We start from the raw sequence: 20416 nt of genomic DNA on the forward strand, positions 1-20416 counted from the left end.
ATCCTGCTTGTGTGGCCTTCGCACCCAAACCATTTATAAATATTGCCACATGAAGATACATACTTCAGCAAAGGAAGCAGAATACTGCTGTCTGCCGATTCCACGCTTTAACAAAGCAGTATAATCAGCTGGCTACATCGAAGAGGGGTTTTATATTCAGAAACTGACACAAACATGCAGGTAAGGATGTAAGTATTGAGGAATAGGTACCATTTGATGAGGCACTAGTGTTTGCCCGGGCTAGTGTCTATGTCAACTATTATGACAAAAGATGACACCTCCCAACATTTCATACTGACACATGGAGTAGTTACAATATAGGGCAAGATTGGTGATGCCTTAGGCTGTCTAAAGTCATGGGAGTTGTAATTCTCTGGGGAGTTAATTTTTCAACACCCTTTTACATACCTCACAATATTCCGAATGGACAAAGTGGGAGATTTTCATTTTAGGGGTGTGAAGGTGAGGCGGTGAGATATCCTAGGTTACTTACAAATGTAAGCAATTTATTAAACTAAAATGTTGTTTAGAACAAGAACGATGTATCTTATTTACAGAGACGGTGAATACACTTATTGCAGTTTAAAGACATACATGAATGTATTATTGCTGTGAAAGCTCTGTTACACACTCAGAAACACCAACAATATGGAGCTCATAGAATATTACCATAGAAAAGAGGGATGTGGGCTGAAAAAGAGGACTGTCCCTCCTAAATAGGAAGAGTTGGGAGGTATGCTTTTATAGGAGGTGTAAATAAAGGAGATGCAGTACTGCAAATTGCTATTTGACTTTATTAACAAAAGTCAAATGTACGATTAAAGGACCACTATAGTGCTAGGAAAACAAACTCGTTTTTCTGGCACTATAGTGCCCTGAGGGTGCCCCCACCCTCAGGGTCCCACTCCCGCCGGGCTGAAGGGGGAGGAAGGGAGTTAAACACTTACCTTTCTCCAGCGCCGGGCTCCCTCGGCGCTGGGGACTCTCCTCTTCCTTCAGTCGTCATCAGCTGAATGTGCATGCACGTCTCACTGTGAAAATCACAGTGAGAAGCGCGGAAGCGCCTCTAGCGGCGGTCAATGAGACAGCCACTAGAGGCTGGATTAACCCTAATGTAAACATAGCAGTTTCTCTGAAACTGCTATGTTTACAGCAGGCAGGGTTAATCCTAGATGGACCTGGCACCCAGACCACTTCATTGAGCTGAAGTGGTCTGGGTGCCTATATGGTCCTTTAAAGGTACACTATAACAGTCCCCAGGTGGTGTCTGGTGAAAATCTGTGAAACTGTCTGTAAACAGTATGACACCTACATTTCTGTGTTGGTGCTCTTGGTCTTCCTATTCTTAGTTTATCTGGTATAGAGTAAGTTTATACTTCTATATTATTATACCAGTAAGCTGACACTCTCACCCAATAGATACTGCCTAAACTTGGTATGACCATGTGGGCACCACAACACAGCAAGGTATGTATTAACCATATTATAGTGGTTATGGTACCTAGAGTGTCTCTTTAAAGCAAACTCACACATTTATTCCAGCTCAGAAACAAGTTACTATGAAGAGAGAATGGCATAGTTCAAATAACACCAGGTACGCAAACAAGCTGTACATGTAAGCATCAGATGCACAATGGTAAAAAATATTCAGAAAAAAAACTTAGTGATATGCAGCTCTGCTATGAAAAGTAGTAAATGGCAGATAACATAAACAAGAGCATATATATATATATATACATACAAGCGAAATTCGATCAAGATATTATTGTGGAAAATCCCTATGACTAAACTTGCAATGCTTTGAACTTAATGTCTCATGATGCTCAGCAGTCAGAGCTCATCTATCAATCACACTAAAACCAGTAGCAACTGATCCAACATGGCTGTTCTGCCAAATAAAAAGTGAAATTTTCTAGAAAATAACATTTAAAAATGCATAGAATTTAAGACAATTATTAAAGGGACACTATAGGCACCAAAACAACTTTAGATTAGTTAAGCAGTTTTTATGTATAGATCATGCCCCTGCGGTCTCATTGTTCTCTTCCATTTAGGAGTTAAATCACTTTTGTTTCTGTTTATGCAGCCGTAGGCACACCTCCCCTGACTGTGACTGACACAGCCTGTATGAAAAAAAAGGTTTCATTTTTAGACATTAACTCTCTTTAGAATTTTATATCTCCTGCTTTGTAAATTGAACTTTAATCTCACACAGGAGACTCCCGCAGGGTCTAAAAGGCAATTAACAGAGCAGATGATAAGCACATCTAAATTAAACAGAGTATGCAACAAAAGAAGTTTAAACATTAGATCTCTCTTTACAGGAAGTATTTAGGATGGCTATGTGAGTATTGAGCAGGGAGGCTTGGCTAGGGCTGCATAAACAAAGTGATTTACCACCTAAATGGCAGAGAATTGAGAAATGAGACTGCAGGGGCATGATCTATACACCAAAAGCTAGAGTTGGTTTGGTGTCTATAGTTTCCCTTTAAGTTTAATTTTTTTAAACAAGAAATGATAATGTGATGGCAGTTGTCCTTTAAGTCTTTAAAGGATAAGCATCATGGAAAAAAATACTTCAGAAACATCCAGCGTGCAAAAAGAGAAAGTAACGTTTCAAAGCTGGCTGACTTACTCAAACGAGGTATTCCTTAACCCCTTAAGGACCAAACTTCTGCAAGAAAAGGGAATCATGACATGTCACACATGTCATGTGTCCTTAAGGGGTTAAGAATAAAATATAGGCATAATATATTGAACTTGTTTTTAGCTGTCTGTCTTCTTTCCATTTTTGCTGCTTGTAATAGTAGATCATCTAAGTTATACACCAATATACGCCAGTGCTGTATTAATAGTGATAGTTCTAGTAATCAGTTAAAGTGATACATATCTGGTACCTAGGAGATAATAGCCCAGTCTAAGAATGATCCTGCTTTGTACCTATAAGCAGTGGATTCACGATAGCATTATTATTCTAGAAAGTGTTTTGTTAGAGGAGCTATAGTATGTTACTCTGGCTCATTAGGGAATCGGTTAAACTGCTTTCCCTGACAAAATCTCCCAATTATAATGTCAAAATGACTAATACTCATCACACTACCTTTGTGTTTTTATATGTTCGAATTTTGCTAAGCGTTAAAAAATGAATGAACACCACACTAGTGAATTGTACTTTTTGTTTTTTATCGGGACTGACAGAAATTATTTTACAGGCAGGCCTTCGAGAGTGCTACATGACCTGAGGATGAGAGCATCGACTGTCTGTAAAATAGAACCTGTCAGTCCCAATAAAAACAAATCAGCAGCTATTGAAGTGCTCATTCATTTTGCACAATTTCAGCTGAATTGACAAAGCTCGAGATCTTTTTTTCCAAGACTTCACAGACTGACTTTACAAAACGCAGGAAGTCATACCTAACCAGCTTTTAATGCCACGTAACTGACATTTTTTTTCTCTTTTTACACAGTCCTCGTACTCTATCGTTTGAGCTAGCAAGCACTATCCTGCATTGAAGTCTGATCGAAGACAAACTAATTGTCTCTAGCTATATAAGGTGTGGGGATATAGCTTTAAACTTTTTAAAACAGGTTTATTTTCAAAGTTAAAGTTGGTCTGTTTAACAGAACATTCTAAGCACAATACTCACTACCCATTTTCCATTGTAGTGTTTATGGTGCAGAAAGATTTTGGTTGATAGAAAACATTTTTTGGTTTAACCAGTTTTGAATGGCTTGACAAATAAAGACCTTTTTCAGCATCTGTAGCCTGGCCACAGTACTGTAGCAGATAATACAGTAATGTCACATCCACGCTACCCATCAAAAGCTACCCAACCTTCCATGCCAATGTTAAGCTGTGGTCACTGCATGTCATGCCCTGTCCAATGTCATTCCTTCCCTTTCCATGGTCCAATCAAATTCCAGAAGCATTTGATTGGCTGTGCTCCCCAGTTAAGAGCTCATACGCGCGCTTCGACCCTGGGGCGAGTGGAGATTGGGCAAGGAAGGATGGGAGAGAATTAAAAAACTGGAAAATGGACGCACAATAAAGAATATGGGGAGGCAGGGATTGTGTGGAGGGCTGCCAGAAGGCAGGGAGGAAGGGAAGACAGAAGTTGAAATCTCGGTATTTGCAACGTTTGAAGCAGAAACACTGCACATACAGATTCCTACTACCATGACACCTTCTAAAAGCAGAAGTGGTCATGGTTGGAGCAACCCTTTAATGTATGGTGTAAAAATGGAGTTTGAATTTCTGTGCAAATTTTCGAACCTATAATTCTCACCCTCATAAAGATTTTTTTTATTTTTGTAATTCTTTTTGAATGAATTAAAGCAAAAATAAAATTCTGCATAATTGTATATTTTCGGTATCTATGAGCAGCAATCGATACAAAACAAAGTGCGGTCTAGTACTAATGTCATGTGACTGCTCGGCATTGTTGCATTCGGAATAAATGTCACAATTAGTAAGTAGTACTGGAGTTAAACAGTTAATTTCACTAACAATTATGCATTGCTGAATTTACTATATGGCTCATTGAAAAAGTGTGGTTTTCAAATGTATTTTAATGAATGATTTTAATATAAATGTAGCACTCAACCTTAAATCATTAGTACAGCTTTAACACCCCCTCATCATCTCTCTCAAATCATCTCATGTCTGAAAGTGGACAGGCTAATGAAGAACTTTAACTGAGCTGCAAAAGAGGGGCCAGGCTGTAGGCACCAGGTTACCCCCGAATTTTGTCATAGCACTTGAAAAATGTCTGAGATAAATCAGCGGGATGACTCCCACAGACATTTTACACCAATGATCCTGCAATGATCTGTTAGGGTGCTTAGACACATCATCCATGCTCTATTTGAGCATCTCCCTTTATCTGTTCATATATCGTTTGACAAATGATTGCACATTAGTAATTGTATTAATCAATTAAGCTGAGCAGGTGCTATGTCAAGAGAATACAGATGCATATTATTTATGTATTTCCAGTTTGCCCTTTAATAAACAGAATCTGATAGTTCCATGAGAACTCACATTACCTACGCCATAATTTCGGTTATTAATTGTGTTATTCCTTACTGTAATTCCTTAAATTATAAGAGAAGTGAGGCATAAATAAATAAGGGACAGAAAATGCTTTGTACATTTGGACATCAGGCTGAAAGCTCACAGCAGTATGAAACCACAAAACTTGACATGTAGGTATAGTGGGCCTTTACCTTGAAGGGATTCTATAGTGTTAGGAATAAATATCTGTATCCCCAACACTATAGAGCCCTATGGTCTCCATTCCAGAGCTGATGTCTCTCGGTAGTAGGTCGGCGCTTTGCCTTCTCCGATGGGGTGGGGCTAATGTGCGTGAGCGGCCAGCGCTGCAAGCACATTAGATCCCCCCATAGGTAAGCATTGTTTCAATACTTTCCAATGGGGATTTTACGGATGCTGGATGTCCTCATACAGAGCATCCAGAGGACATCCAGCATCATTTGGGCTACCTAGAGTCTGTTAGCAGTCAGAGAAAGCGCCTATAGTGGCTATCTGATTGGCGGCCACTAGTGGCAGTCTTAGTCCTGCAATGTAAGTATTGCAGTTTTTAGAACTCTGCTATGATTTATATTACAGGACTAAGTGGAACAGGGACACCGCAACCAGAACACTTCAATGAGACTATAGTATCACTTTTAAGTTGCACCATCACTTCTCTTAAAGAGGACAGTACCTATCCCTTCACCCTACTGAAGCATTACTGAATCACTCACATGGGTAAGCAGTCCAATGGAGAAAAGTAAAAAGTATGTCAATGTAATGTCCTGCTTTTTTATGAGCAGGTCTAAATAATTTGCCTTCCTGTCCAAAACAATAGGTATTTCCATAGCACTGTAGGCTCTTTAATGGGGAGCACCATACACCCATACTTACTAGGTGCAAAGTGCCAAAAAGCTTACAGTAAGTTTCGCTGTACAGTATGCTTCTTTTCTTATTAATCTTATTTTAGTGTTTGTTAAATAATAATTAATATTACTCTATGATGAAGGACCCCATTCTGTCCCCATTCTCTCACAAATGATTTTTTGTTTTGTCTAGGAGCTGACAATTGAACTGAGGGGAGGCCTGGCAACAGCAGAATTCAACAGCAAAAAACTGACACACTTACAATTGAACTACAACTCACAGAAACCTTTGCTCTACACATCAAGCAATGCTACTGAATTTATGCCATATGAAGCTATGTGAGCATTGTTTGACTGGGTCACTTCTTGGTTTGGTAGGAGCTCACAGCAGAAGCTGCAAGTAATGAGGATCTACTGGAAATTCAGGAATTTCAAATGTTAGTAGATTTTTCCATTAAAATAAATGTGTATGCCCTTGTGGGCCATATTTTTACAATTATATATACAGGATTATAAATGAATGTCTGAGTTTATAGTAAATTAAATCCAAATTACAAAAGCTAAGACTAAAATTCAGATATTAGTGATAATTCTGGCATTGGTCCTTAACCCCTTAAGGACCGGACTGTTTTTGCGATGTTGTACATTTGCGACCAGGCATCTTTTTACACTTTTGTGGTGTTTGTGTTTAGCTGTAATTTTCCGCTCTCTCATTTACTGTTCCCATACAAATTATATATTGTTTTTTTCAGGACAAAAGGGGCTTTCTTTACATACCATTATTTATATAATCTCATGTAATTTAATTTTTAAAAAATTAAAAAATATGATGAAAAATTGAAAAAAATACATGTTTTTTGACTTTTATGTGAAAAATCTTTTACTCATCTACAAAAGCGAATAAAAAAAACTGCTAAATAGATTCAAAATTTTGTCCTGAGTTTAAAAATACCCAGTGTTTACATGCTTTTTGCTACTTTTTTGCATGTTATAGGGCTATAAGTACAAGTAGGATATTGCGGTTTCAAAACATACATTTTAAAAATGCATCAATAGTGACATTGTAACACTATTATCTGTCATAAATCGCTGAATAACACCCCACATGTACATATTTTTTTTAAAGTAGACAACCCAGGGTATTCAATATGGGGTATGTCCAGACTTTTTTAGTAGCCACTTAGTCGCAAACACTGGCCAAAGTTAGCGTTCATATTTGTTTGTGTGTGAAAAAAGTAAAAAACTAAATTGAACGCTAATTTTGGCCAGTGTTTGTGACTAAGTGGTTACTAAAAAAGACTGGACATACCCCATTTGCAATACCTTGGGTTGTCTTCTTTTGCAAATGGTATGCCATCATGGGGGTAATTCTCATTCCTGGGCTACCATACGCTCTCAAAGGCAACGTAACCAACCTGGCCATTTTCAATGTAAAAATATTTGACCCATATATTTGACCCTGTAACTTTCAAAAACGCTATAAAACCTGTACATGGGGGGTCCTGTTCTACTCAGGAGACTTTGCTGAACACAAATATTAGTGTTTCAAAACTGGAAAATGTATCACAACAATTATATCATCAGTAAAAGTGCTGTTTGTGTGTGAAAAATGCAAAAAAAGTCACTTTCACTGACAATATCATCGCTGTGATATGTTTTACTGTTTTGAATCACTAATATTTGTGTTCAGCAAAGTCTCCCGAGTAAAACAGTAACCCCCATGTACAGGTTTTAGGGTGTCGTAGAACGTTACAGGGTAAAATACAGTGACAGCAAATTAAATTCTCTGGACTTTCGGCTTGGGTTGGCAGGCAGGTCCCTTAAATTGCAATCAATAAAATAACTTAATTATGTAAAAATATTACATAAATACGCACGTAGAATTTAAATATATATGCATATTTATATATTTGAAGTCTACGTGTATATATATATAATTATTTATGTAATTTTGTATATGGACATATGAATAGTTCGTATTCTTTTTATTTATTTATATATACAGAGATAAATATACAATTTCATTCTAAGTGTATTTTGATATAAATATATATATATTAATATCAAAATACAGTTAGAATAAAATTTCGTATAGATATATAATTTTTTTTAAATTTGTATTATTATTTTTACATGTTTAATTTAATTTAAATTACTTATTATTTGTATTTTATAATAATATATATACAATATATATAGTTATTATATATATTATATATATACGTGTGTAATTTAATTATAAGTGTATTTTTATATTAATATATGTACATATTAATATAAAAATACACTTAGTATGACATTATATATATGATATATAAACATATATTATATAGGTATAATATATGTCTATATATCATATATATATACACATATATAATAATCATTTTTTTTATTAACTATAACTTTAATTTTTTATTTTTTTATTTTACACTTGCAGGGAGACTGCCTGTCAGCACAGACAGTCCCCCTGCAGGCAGAGACTAGGAAACCTATTGTGACCATGTGGTCGCCCTGTTGGGCGATCACATGGCCACAGGGGTCCTAATCCGCCATGGGGAGACTGTCTGGGCTGCAGGCAGTCTCCACACACCGGGAGCACCGCCGATCGCCGCCGGGGGAACGACGGCGATCGGGTAAGTACCTCTTAAATTTAGGACGGTTCAGGACCGTCGTCGGTCGGCAAGGGAAAAATGCCGATGACGGTCCTGAACCGTCCTACGTCGTTAAGGGGTTAAAGGTTCAACATAAATTAAAACAGATCCCTTCTCCTCCAATATCACATGGGATCATCATTAACCAATGGGAAGTATAAACAGACTCTTAATTTTCTATAAAGAGTACTTATATCACCATGTATATTTATATGCATATACCTAAATTTACTATCAATTCAGGAAACAGAGAATGATTTCTCCATTAAGTACAGTGGGACCTCGGTTTACAAATTTAATGCGTTCTCCGGGATGTTTCTTATTGCGAAAAATTTGTAAACCGGAAAGCGGTTTCCATAGGAATGCATTAAAAACCAATTAATAGGTTCTGGAGGTCATAAACCAACCCACTATGCAGAACACACAATAAAAGGCATGCAAACGACAAAGCTCAGCTCCCTACCTTTCCACAGCTTGAGAAATGCAGCAAAAAGTCCCAAAACAACTGCAAACTATTTCCAGAATGGCTCCAAAACTCGATGCAAAAGCCGCTCCGACACCTCCACACTCAACGCCATGTGCTACCCACAGGCTCCAGCATGCAGGGGGCGGTGCTATAAACCTCCCAGGTGCAATGCATGCTGGGAAAACTTGCTTAGTATTCCGAAAAAAAAATTGTAAACCGAGGCATTAGTTTCAATGGATTTTCATTTGTAAACCGAAAATTATGTTAACCGAGGCGTTCGTAAACCGAGGTGCCACTGTATTTACATTATTTAGTTATTTTCTTACTTGATGTTTATTGAGTTTTCCATATGGAAATATTTGAGGGAATGCACAAAGAAGAAGGCTATCTAAATAAAACCTTGTGAGGGTTGGTTACGTTACAGTGGGTTATAATGTTTATTACTTTTTATTATTATTTCTTAGTCAACCGTGCAGGTTACTTAGCAAAATTATTTTAAGAAATATAGATTTTGTTTAGAAGTAAAAAAAAAAAAAACTCAAAGTGCAAACATCACCAAGCTTCTACAAGCAAACTTCCAGTGTATCCTCTATTATCGCCATGTACTAAGGATAAAGGTCAGAATTTGATATTTAGGTTATATTATCTAGTAGGCAACCTTTTAGCAGTACTGTGCCAAAATAAGATTGTCAAGTCCTGTAGCGTGCCGGTCCTAGTGTTTTCATTGAGGTGTGTATGTTGCCGTATTCTGCTTGTTTTACTTATACCGCAGTTGTTTGTATCGTATTTGTGTGTATATGAGCTGTTATAGTGTATATATTCATGAGTAGCTTGTGGTATTGTGTATGATACCTATGAATGTCGACTGTGTATGGGGGCTGCTTGTGGAATTGTGTTTGTGGATGATATATCACATTGTGTGTTTGGTGGGGTGTGGATGTGTAGGGCTGCCTGGGGTATTGCATGTGAGAGGCTTCTTGTGGGGTTGTGTGCGTGTATTTTGTTTGTTAGTGGTGTTTTATTTGTGTGGACTGTGTGTGTGTTTGTGTGTGAGCTGTTTGTATTATTAGTATGAAAGCACGTGGATGTCTTCCCTGGGGTCCAGTGGGGACCGTGCTGGCCAGGTACAGGTCGAGGGCAGGAACTGTGATAGCTGCTGCAGGCTGCTCTACTCCAGTGCGGATTCCCATTTACAAGTGCTGGGAGGAAGTGGTCTGAGATCACTTCCTTTACGTGCTGCAATGCATAAAATGAGGATTTTAGCAGATTAGCAGATATCTGAAGTTCCATTGGGACTCCCGATAGGCCATAGAGGTTTATTTAATTATTTTATTTTATTTTTTTACTCATTACTATAGGTTTGACATGTAAAACTGACTGCCCACAGCAATCTGGTATGGCAGGGTATGACAGCAATCTGGTATGGCAGGCAACTAAGAATCCATACACCTTGAGATTGGTGCAAATTAGTCTAATGATGCGCTTGTTCTACACTTTCTGGGGACAGTTCTCTGATGTCCCCAGACAGTCACCTGTCAACACCTTTCCTTCCCTTCTTACCAGCAGGCATAAGCTTCTTGTCTGCAATCTGGGACAATAAAAAGGTTTAGTCATGACTTAGATCACTTATTGGTAAATTGTTTCACCAAAAACAGGCAAAAGTTAGCACCTTTTTGCCGTCTGTAGTTTTCCCTACAAATCACCTACAACTGGCCCATCAGCTGAATTTTTAGATGAATACAGAAAACAATTGCACTTGCATGCACAAGTAAAAATATGAAGAATTTTAACAGATATGCATCATTTAAAAAAAAAAATTCAGGAACAAAAAGAGAGACGCAGTTATTTTAATCTAAAATTTGAAAACTAATTCAGAACCCACAGCAAGTAACTTTCTGTCAAACACACCCCAAGCATCGAAGAAGAATCTTCATGGTCTAAATTACTGTGTGTGTTTTGTTTATTCTCCTGAATTTACAATTTCACTGCAAAAAAAACACTAAACAACAATTTAATCCACAACAAATCAGCATTATACACTATACCAGGGGTAGGCAACCATTTAGTAGTATTATGCGAAAGCAAGATTTTGAAGTTTCTTGGAGTGCTGATCATATTTTTTAAAAGTTTGTATGTTGTAGAGTTGTATTTGTGCGTCGATGGGCTGTTATATGTTCATGAGTAGCATTGTGTATGATACCTTTGAATGTAGGCTGTGTATGGAGGCTGCATGTGGAACATTGTATGCGAATGATATGTCACATTGCATGTTTGTTGGTGTGTGTATTTGTGGGGTGGCTTCCAGTATTGCATGTGAGAGGCTGCTTGTGGGGTTATGTGTGTGTATGTGGATTGTTAATGGTGTAGTGTTTATGGGGGCTATTTGTGTGTGGGCTGCTTGTATGTATAGGGGGAATTATTTGTATGAGGGGTGGTTTCTTCTCCAGCTCTGTGTATATCTAGCAGTGTGGGTGGCTTCAGTGTGGTCCAGTAGGGACTGGGCTGGCCAAGGACAGGTCAAGGGCAGGAGGTGCGATAGCGTTTGCAGGCTGCTCTACTCCACTGTGGATTCCTGTTTACAAGTAGGGGGAGGAAGTGATCTGAGATCACGTCCTCTAAGTACTGGAATGCGTAAATTGAGGATTATTCTCACCAACTGCAACCACCGCTCAGTGTGCAATAGCAGATATCGGAAGTTCCTGTTTGTCTCCAGGAGCCTTGAGTGCCGTGCATGGTACACGTGCCATAGGTTGCTGACCCCTGCACTATAGCATGGTTTATCCAGAATTTCAATATGACTTAATACTAATTTTAATATAAAGTTGTCAATCTGGAATAAAATCTACAAGTCAGTTATGTTTTCGCTGTGTGAATTATGGCCTATGATAAAATGTAATGGATTTTACATTGAATTCCTGACTATTCACACATAAAGAAATAACAGTGAAATTAGTTGCTATTTTGGTGTAAAGTTTGCAAATAAGTTGTCAACTCGAATCAACTACCTGTTTATTGCATAGATAGATCACATTTTTGCCCCATTCCATTTTAATCATGGATTTCTTTGAGTCTGTGTTTGCGGTGTACAACAGCTTTGAAACACAACTTAGGAAAATATGCAAAGCCAGGGAACCACTCATGGACAACTGTTTCATTGTTACTGCAAATTATCAGCATGAGGTTAGTTACTGGCTTGCTATTGAGACCTGCGAAGCAAAAAACAAAAAAGTTATGTTATGTATATATTCACTAAACATTGATTTATATATAATTGATTATGAATTGCAATACTTATAGGATTATTCACGAAAGTGAGAATTCAAAGTGAATGTCAAATTTATAGGGACACTATAGTAACCAGAACAACTACAGCTTATTGTGTTTGTTCTGGTGAGTAGAATCATTCCCGTCAGAGTTTTTGCTGTAAACACTGTCCTTTCAGAGAAAATGCAGTGTTTACATTACAGCCTAGGTTTAACTCTACTGGCCACTCCTCAGATGGCTGCTAGAGGTGCTTCCTGTGGCAGTACTGCACAGTGAGCAGCATTGATATTCAGTGTCTCCACCCTCTGCATGCAGACACTGAACTTTCCTCATAGAGATGCATTGATTCAATGCATTTCTATCAGTAGATGGTGATTGGCCAGGGCTGTGTTTGACTAGTGCTGGCTCTGCCCCTCATCTGCCTCCTTGACAGTCTCAGGCAATCCTATGTGAAAGCATTGTGATTGACTCAGAACAACTATCCTGACACCAGCCTAGTCATTACCTAGCAAAGTAAATATCCAGACACCGGCCTAGTCATTACCTAGCGAAGTAAATATCCAGACACCGGCCTAGTCATTACCTAGCGAGGTAAATATCCAGACACCGGATTAGTCATTACCTAGCGAGGTAAATATCCAGACACTGACAGCTGGCCTAGTCATCACCTAGCAAGGTGAATATCCAGACACCGGCCTAATCATTGCCTAGCAAGGTAAATATCCAGACACCGGCCTAGTCATTACCTAGCGAGGTAAATATCCAGACACCGGCCTAGTCATTACCTAGCGAGGTAAATATCCAGACACCGGCCTGGTCATCACCTAGCGAGGTAAATATCCAGACACCGGCCTAGTCATCACCTAGCAAGGTGAATATCCAGACACGGCCTAGTCATTACCTAGCGAGGTGAATATCCAGACACGGGCCTAGTCATTACCTAGCGAGGTGAATATCCAGACACTGGCCTAGTCATTACCTAGCAAGATAAATATCCAGACACCGGCCTAGTCGTAGTCTAGCTATGTAAATATCCATGCACTGACCTAGTCATTACCTAGCAAAGCAAATATACATGCACCTGCGTATACATGCCCTAGCAAAGCAAGTATCCAGTTAACAACCTCAAAATTACCAAAAAAAGCAAGTATCAAGCACTACTTGGTTATTACCTTCCAAAGTTTAAATGCATGCACCAGCCTATTCCCTACTCATCAACAAAAAGACAAAAATCCACATACTGGCCTATTCATAACCTAGCAATGTAAAACTTCATGAATCGGCCTCGTAGTTACCTGCCACCACGAATACACAAATACCCATGCACCAGCCTAGGCAGTGCCTAGCAACAGAAAACTCCATACATTGCCTAGTCATTACCAAGCAATTCAAAACATCCATGTGCCAGCCTAATCCTAGTGGATGAAATAGTCCTGTTATAGAATAAACCAACATCAGGAACGCTTACTAATGCTCTCATGTGAATATTATGTTTCAGATTATATGCACATCTGTGTTATCATGAGCAATGCTCATATGACTTATCTCATGCAGCTGGATGCAACTATATTACCTAGCCGCTGCCTGCATTGTGGGTTGTCCAAGTTGAACAATCACGGTGTTGCTGTATTTTTCTAATGAAGGAGACCTGAGAGATTTCTAATTTTATTTTGATGGTCCATTACCATATATCACTGCCTGAATATTCTACCCGCTGCCCGTGGGTGTTCTAAAGGTTCTGCCGCAGCATATAAAGAGAAATGTAAAGGGAAATTGCAGGATCAAAAGTAGACTGGGTTTGAGACTTAAATTATTTTATCTGTCTCTCAATAAAAGCAAACCTGCAGATAAAATGCACCTTGATTATCTGTGACAGTTCGTCACTGTAATATAATTTCCTGATCTGTCTTGGCAATCTTTAAAGGAACACTACTGTGTCAGGAAAACAAATATTTATATAGTCCGGAAGTGGCTCTTTAGGTGACTGTCCCCCTCCGATCTCCGTCAAAAGGTGTCTTTACTAACCTTTTGTCCCACACTACACTGGTCTCGCTATGGCTGTCCTCCCCGGCTCAGCCCCCATGGCTAAGATACTGTCCGACTTAGCCATGGAGGCTGAGATGGACAGGGGCAGCCGGGACATAACAGTGGATGAGATGCAGTTTTGTAAATGTTATTCTCGTAAGCACATTTTAGGCCATTTTAAAAAAGTTCTGCAACTTAGCTATTTTTTCAATTTGGCTATTTAAGCGTACAGGGGATCTCCTACAGGATCTAAGTAGGTGATGTCTGGTGCACTTAATTTATTACAATCACAAGTAATATGTAATATATCATTCCACATGCCGTCACCCTTTAATATCTGGGGCTCATACAAATATAAATCCAGTTGAAGTGGAACCGTAATTTTCTTTCTTGCCAATTAAAGAGCCACATCTCAATATCCTGGCTCTGCCATTTTGTGGGTTTCTTTCGACTGATGGGTTGTGGGTAAATTACCTTGGCAACTGAAACAGAACCTTGCCAAAGATTTTTCTCTACATAAGAAAAGGTGCTGTGGGCGAACGAAGCAGTGATTTTGCTATTGCTTTATTACAATTTTGGTATGCACTGTTACTTTGAATAAAGTGATGGAGAATCTCATTTAACTTTGCCTTGGAGTCCTCTGACTATGCTACTTTATATTTATTATTTGTAAGAAAAAAAAACTACCCCAAAAGAATTAAGTTAAAAAAATAATAATTTAAAAACACAAAAATGCACATTGACATTTCAGCTTTAAACAAAACAATCAGGGATGAGCTCTGTATAGCATCAGGGAATCAGTATCATAATCTCAGGCAAATACTATGCAGATCCTATGCAGGTCGTTATTATTTAAAGCGATACATTCATAAGCAATTATAAGGCAACAATAAAATAAATGTCACAATAATAAGAGTTACTGTTGAAAGCAACTGTTTGTTAATGACCATAAACTTATCACGTCAAATCAGGGTACAAGGGTACCTTGTTAATTCTCCTTCAAACCAATTTAGCGAATAAACCCCTGAGTTATCAAAAATGATTACACTTAAGGGGGCGGTGCACACTAAACATACAGGGGATTCCTGCAATAATTACATATGTTTACACCTATGTATCAAAGCTAATCACTATGTGATTAAATGAATTATTCAGAATGTTTTTTGATTAATGTAGGTAGTGTACTTGAGATGTGGTAGTATATGCCTTTAATTCCTGCTGATTTTAGACAAAAAACAAGTATTATAGAAGATAAAATCCACAGCTGAGTTGGTGTGGCCACTACATCTGGCAATACACTATATTGATTTCTGCTAATTCCAGATATGCTATAGTTATTGTTTTAATGATAGAAGCAGTGAGCTATATAGATAGCTGATCCAGAGAAATGTGATAAAGGTCAGGGCAAGGCAAAACAGTATTTTATGTTTCCGAATTGAAATTTAATATAGAGAAACTATGCAGTATCATGTACTTTTTGTACACAATGTTGTCTTGTATCAAATTTTAAACTGCTACAACTGTCATGTGTTTTACAGCAGTGATAACAAAAAATGCAACATATTATCTGCTATTACAAAACAGAAACGTATTAAATTTCCAAACAGATCGCTCTGGAACTGAAAAGTATTTAAACATAAAAAAAAAGCACCATGCAGTCTAAAAGCAGGTTGTGTGAAAGGTGTAGCAGGCCCTGATAGCAGATTTTTGCTTTAGGTGTAACTGGGTCTAAACTGAAGAGCTGACAAAGAGTTTGCAAATCTTAGCCAAAAACAGTAAATTGGCCAATAGGCGAGTTGGAAAAGTCTTCACCAAGTCGTGATTTGTAGGCTGCCTATTACCACATGCTAGGCCAGGTGCAGGCAAACTTTAGCACTCCACATGTCCTGGACTACATCTCCAGTATGATGGCTGAAAGAGCACTATTGGACATCTGCTGAAGGTTGTGTTAGGTATTTGTGAATGTGCAGAATATATACCCTGCTGTCAATGGATTTCACAAACTGCCATGGAAACAAGTCTTATCACTTGGTACCAGCTTCTCAAATCTGGGTACTTTAAATGAATGACTATAAGGCGGGGGGAAGACTACAACAGGGCATGGCCAGATGCGAGTTAAATCTGCACTTAAGAAAAGGCAAGAAGACTCCAGCATACATACAGCTGACACTTTGTTGCTCACACACAAGCAACGCCACACATTAACCTCTTCTCTGCCAAGGCAAACTATGGCTGGGTTAAACAGGTCCTGATGCCAAGTGCATTGGCCTTTTTATTGCTGTGAGGAGCGGGGAAAGAGGAGGGGTGGCCTACACACCAGCCTTTTTTCTTCTGTTAGCAGAGTGAGGCAATTCAATCCTATGTGGTTTGAAACATGAGTAGGTCACTGTACACCATGATAAAATTCCCTAATCCCTGGGCCAAATTTCCCTGAGGGGGGCCTCCTCCTACCCCTTCACTTTCCAAGCTGACTTTTCCATTCCCACTCTCGTGTTTCCCTGTCCCTCATTGCTTTCATTTCCCCTACCTTAAAGCCTTGATACCCGATCTGTTGCCAGTGCTCCGATTACAGTTTTTACAGCTTAGACCATCTATTGCTGTATACATTCCTTTCTTTCTGTTCTGCAGTGATTACTTACCAAGGCTCATTTTACAGCAATCCAGATGAAAGCTGTTCAGATGAAGGGAAACATAGCCAGGCTGTTTGAACATTACAGATATGAAACTACACAAGAGCACATTGTGTGCCACTTGACATTTTGTAGCAAACTCACTCCTTTTACACTGTATCCAGTATGCTGTTACTGTATTCTGAAACCCATGGAAATATATATATATATATATATGGCATGTATAGATTGTGCAAGGCTGGGAAACCGATGGCCTCCAGCTGCTGCTCTTTGACTGCAACTCTTGTCATCCAGTACTGCGGTGCAGGTACCTGATGATGACGATGAGAATTGTAGTCAAACAGCAGCTGTAGACTAGTAGTTGAACAAAATCAGAAGTTTACACAGTTTTATGGGTCAATGCTTTGAGAGAGAGCATGGCCTGAAGTTCTAGAAGTGGAGCAATCACCATGGCAACCAAGGAAATTGTCACTGATTTATCCACACTAGAGATTTTGCTCACATGGACCATCATACATTAAGGTTGCCTGAGAGTGATGGAGGTTGTGATACAAACTAAGCTGAAAGTAAGACAGGTTCACAGCAATAATAAAATGTCGAAATAAATTAAGTCATTTGAATTAACTGATCTCAAGAAAGGAAAGTGTACTTCAGCAGAAGGCTTCCAGGATTTTCATCATGACCTCCTCCTTTTCTTGTCAATTACTACTGTAGGTCACAGTACTGTTAGTGACCAGTAACAGTACACTACAAATAGCAGACTCTCAGATCCACTGGTAAATTACCCCTCAATGCCAAAGCACCAGTTTGAAAAAAATGGTTGTGATTTCCCCCCTTACAATGTTGTTTTTGTTTCTTCCCCACCAGTTCAGACAAACATCTGCTATGAAGAACAACTATCTCCCAAACCACTAAGACTGCCTGCAGCCAAAATAAATAAAACTAACTCTTAGGATCCAGCACAGTCAGCCTTTATATCCAGCCAGGATAACATTTCACATGTTTTGATTAAAATTAGCTAATTTGTAATTCTAGAACCTATGTTAAAAGCTGCAATCCATATAGATCACATTAAGCGATGGCTTGAAGCAGCCAATGACAATGTGATAGATTTGGGCAGCTCCCTGGAAACCTACAGAGCTATAATTAACCATTTCAATTAATACACACAGAATCCTAGCATGGGGAGAGAACCAGAGACCCCTTATGTGATTCTAAGATAGACTGGTACCAGGACATTCTCAACAATATGCAATATTACTGACTTTACACAAATCATCATCACATTTAGGGGATGCTGAGATTTTTTTTTGTTGTTGTTATTTTTTGTGGATTTCTTACTTTCTGGAAGCCATTCACAATGATTGGTCCACTGTCTTAAAACAGGAAATACATTGAAATCTAAAATGTTGAGCACCACATTTAAAATTAACAAGCAACCTGCATAGCAAGCCTGTCCTGATTTAATGAGCATACACAAACAACCCTATTTTGACATTACCCCAGGCTTGCATGTGTCATAAATTAGCCCGTCTGCAGGACCGTAAACCCTTTGGTTGTCTCTAGGACATCCCCAATATATCAAATCACCAATGGTCTATAAAATGCACAAAGAGCAGACTGGGCGCATACATGTGTTGTAGCATCCCTTAAAAGACAATAACCACCTTTATGAGAATTAATTGTGATTTAAAACATTTTATGATGCCCATATCATTGTTTACAATTACACAGTTATCATAAGGTTTTAGAACCAGACCTGAATGATATACAAGGCAAGACTTTATTTATTTTTAACTCTTCATTAACCCATTACCTGCACAGACAGGGACACCTTCATGGGGCTATAGATCTGACAGTAATACAGTTTTTATAATATTTTACAAAAAAAAAGTACAGGGAAAATTGCAATTGGAAGGGATATAAAAGACAAAAAGGGGAACTCTTTTTAAGGTATTTCATTCAAACAGAACATGCAACTGTATCAATATGCAATAAGCCAGCGCTCAGGTAAGTAGTAACAGTGATTATTTCCCACTCAGAGTTGGGAAATCAGAGAGCTGCTTCCAATCCAGGGATGTCTGCTCTGCCTATAGGTGAGTCTGTAAGCTGACAGATGGATAGGTCCAGCATTGCTGTCAGTGGTAGAGTAGCATGGAGCACACTGTCATTTCTATATATACATATAAAATCAGAGCAGGTCACTTCTCCAAACTGTGAATTGATCAGTGTTTGCAGCCCAGGAGGCGGGGCTGAGTATTAAGGGCATTCTATACCAAATGACAAGTACTTCTAGATTTGGGGATCATTTCTTTTCCAATGCCAAATGCAGAGGGCATTATGACCCCCTTCCCTCCCCCCCACCCCCTCCTCACCCACCACCACCACCACCACTACCACTTCCCAAACATGCAGTCCTTACCTTCATCTCCTCATTAATCTCCCTTTTCACAGGGTGAGCAGGCTTTCTGCTTCTTTTATTTTCTGGAGGTCTCCCTTCTTTCTCCATTTCTGCCATGTTTAGTCTAGTTTGGTCTGATGAAATGGCTGCTGGAATTAAAGTATGTTGAGGGGAGTGTGTGTGTATGTGTGTGTGGGGGGGGGGGGGGGGGGGCGGAAGGGAAGGAAAGTGAAGTGACTGTTCCCCCCCTCTATTTAGAGGTGAAAGACGTCAGGGATTGTGTGAGAAGGGAGATCAGCAGAGAGGGTTGGGGATGCCAGGCTGCTGGGTTGAGGTTGCTCTGCTGTCAGGTCAGCCATCTTCTGCCTCTGACTCTTCTTGCATGAGAGCCCAGCTTGCTGCTTGTTGCTTTGTGCTAGGTGTGTGACTGTGTGTAGTGTGTGTGGTGCTGCCAGGCTGTGTGTATGTTTGTGTGACTGTACGTGAGGGAGAGGGAGGAGAGAGAGAGAAAGCTCCTTGTGTGGAGCAGCAGAGGGGGGTTAGTCCCTCCCAGGCTTGGAGAGAAGAGGAGGAGCCGGCTGCCAAAATCTTTTCCTCTACCCCCTCCTACTCCGACGGATCCGGAGGATGTGTCTTCCCTGTGCTGGACACATCTGGGAAACGAGGAGACCCGCTATAGTCTGCCATAGATAATGGTGCGAACTCCTTGATCACTGGTATCCTCCTTGCACCTGCAAAAAACTCACCTCTCTCCCATCTCAGAGGGCTGGACTGAGGAGGTCCTGTTCTGAGATGCAGGAGAAGAAGACAAGGACTATATGGCCATATAGTAATAGTATTCAGAGTTTGTATTGGAAATGTCCATATACACAGTGCATGCAGGGACAGTCACACAAAGAGATTGCTAGCTCCAGGTATTGTGACTTGCAGCCTATAAATGGAGCCAGCCCAGATATCATTCACATATTCCAAACACCCCCAAAAGGATGCCTGGCCATGTGGCTGAGGTCAGGCAGGGCTGTGTACAGTAAAGTCCATCCCCCAGGATACCACTGACAGGTGTACAGTATGCAGCCCAGGT

At 39.3% G+C, this 20416-nt stretch overlaps 1 protein-coding gene across 2 annotated transcripts in view; it reads right to left on the reverse strand.

Moving 5' to 3' along the window:
- Positions 1 to 19927, reverse strand: part of SOBP (sine oculis binding protein homolog) — a 153291-nt gene extending 133364 nt beyond the window's left edge. For both annotated transcript variants that reach the window (XM_063443539.1, XM_063443538.1), the window contains exon 1: positions 19357 to 19927. In XM_063443539.1, the coding sequence (XP_063299609.1) occupies positions 19357 to 19452 (96 nt within the window). In that variant the 5' untranslated portion in view covers positions 19453 to 19927. The remainder of the gene's footprint in view (positions 1 to 19356) is intronic.
- Positions 19928 to 20416: the final 489 nt, after the last annotated feature.

The sequence above is a fragment of the Pelobates fuscus genome, chromosome 2 (assembly GCF_036172605.1).
Source record: "Pelobates fuscus isolate aPelFus1 chromosome 2, aPelFus1.pri, whole genome shotgun sequence".
NCBI lineage: Eukaryota > Metazoa > Chordata > Amphibia > Anura > Pelobatidae > Pelobates > Pelobates fuscus.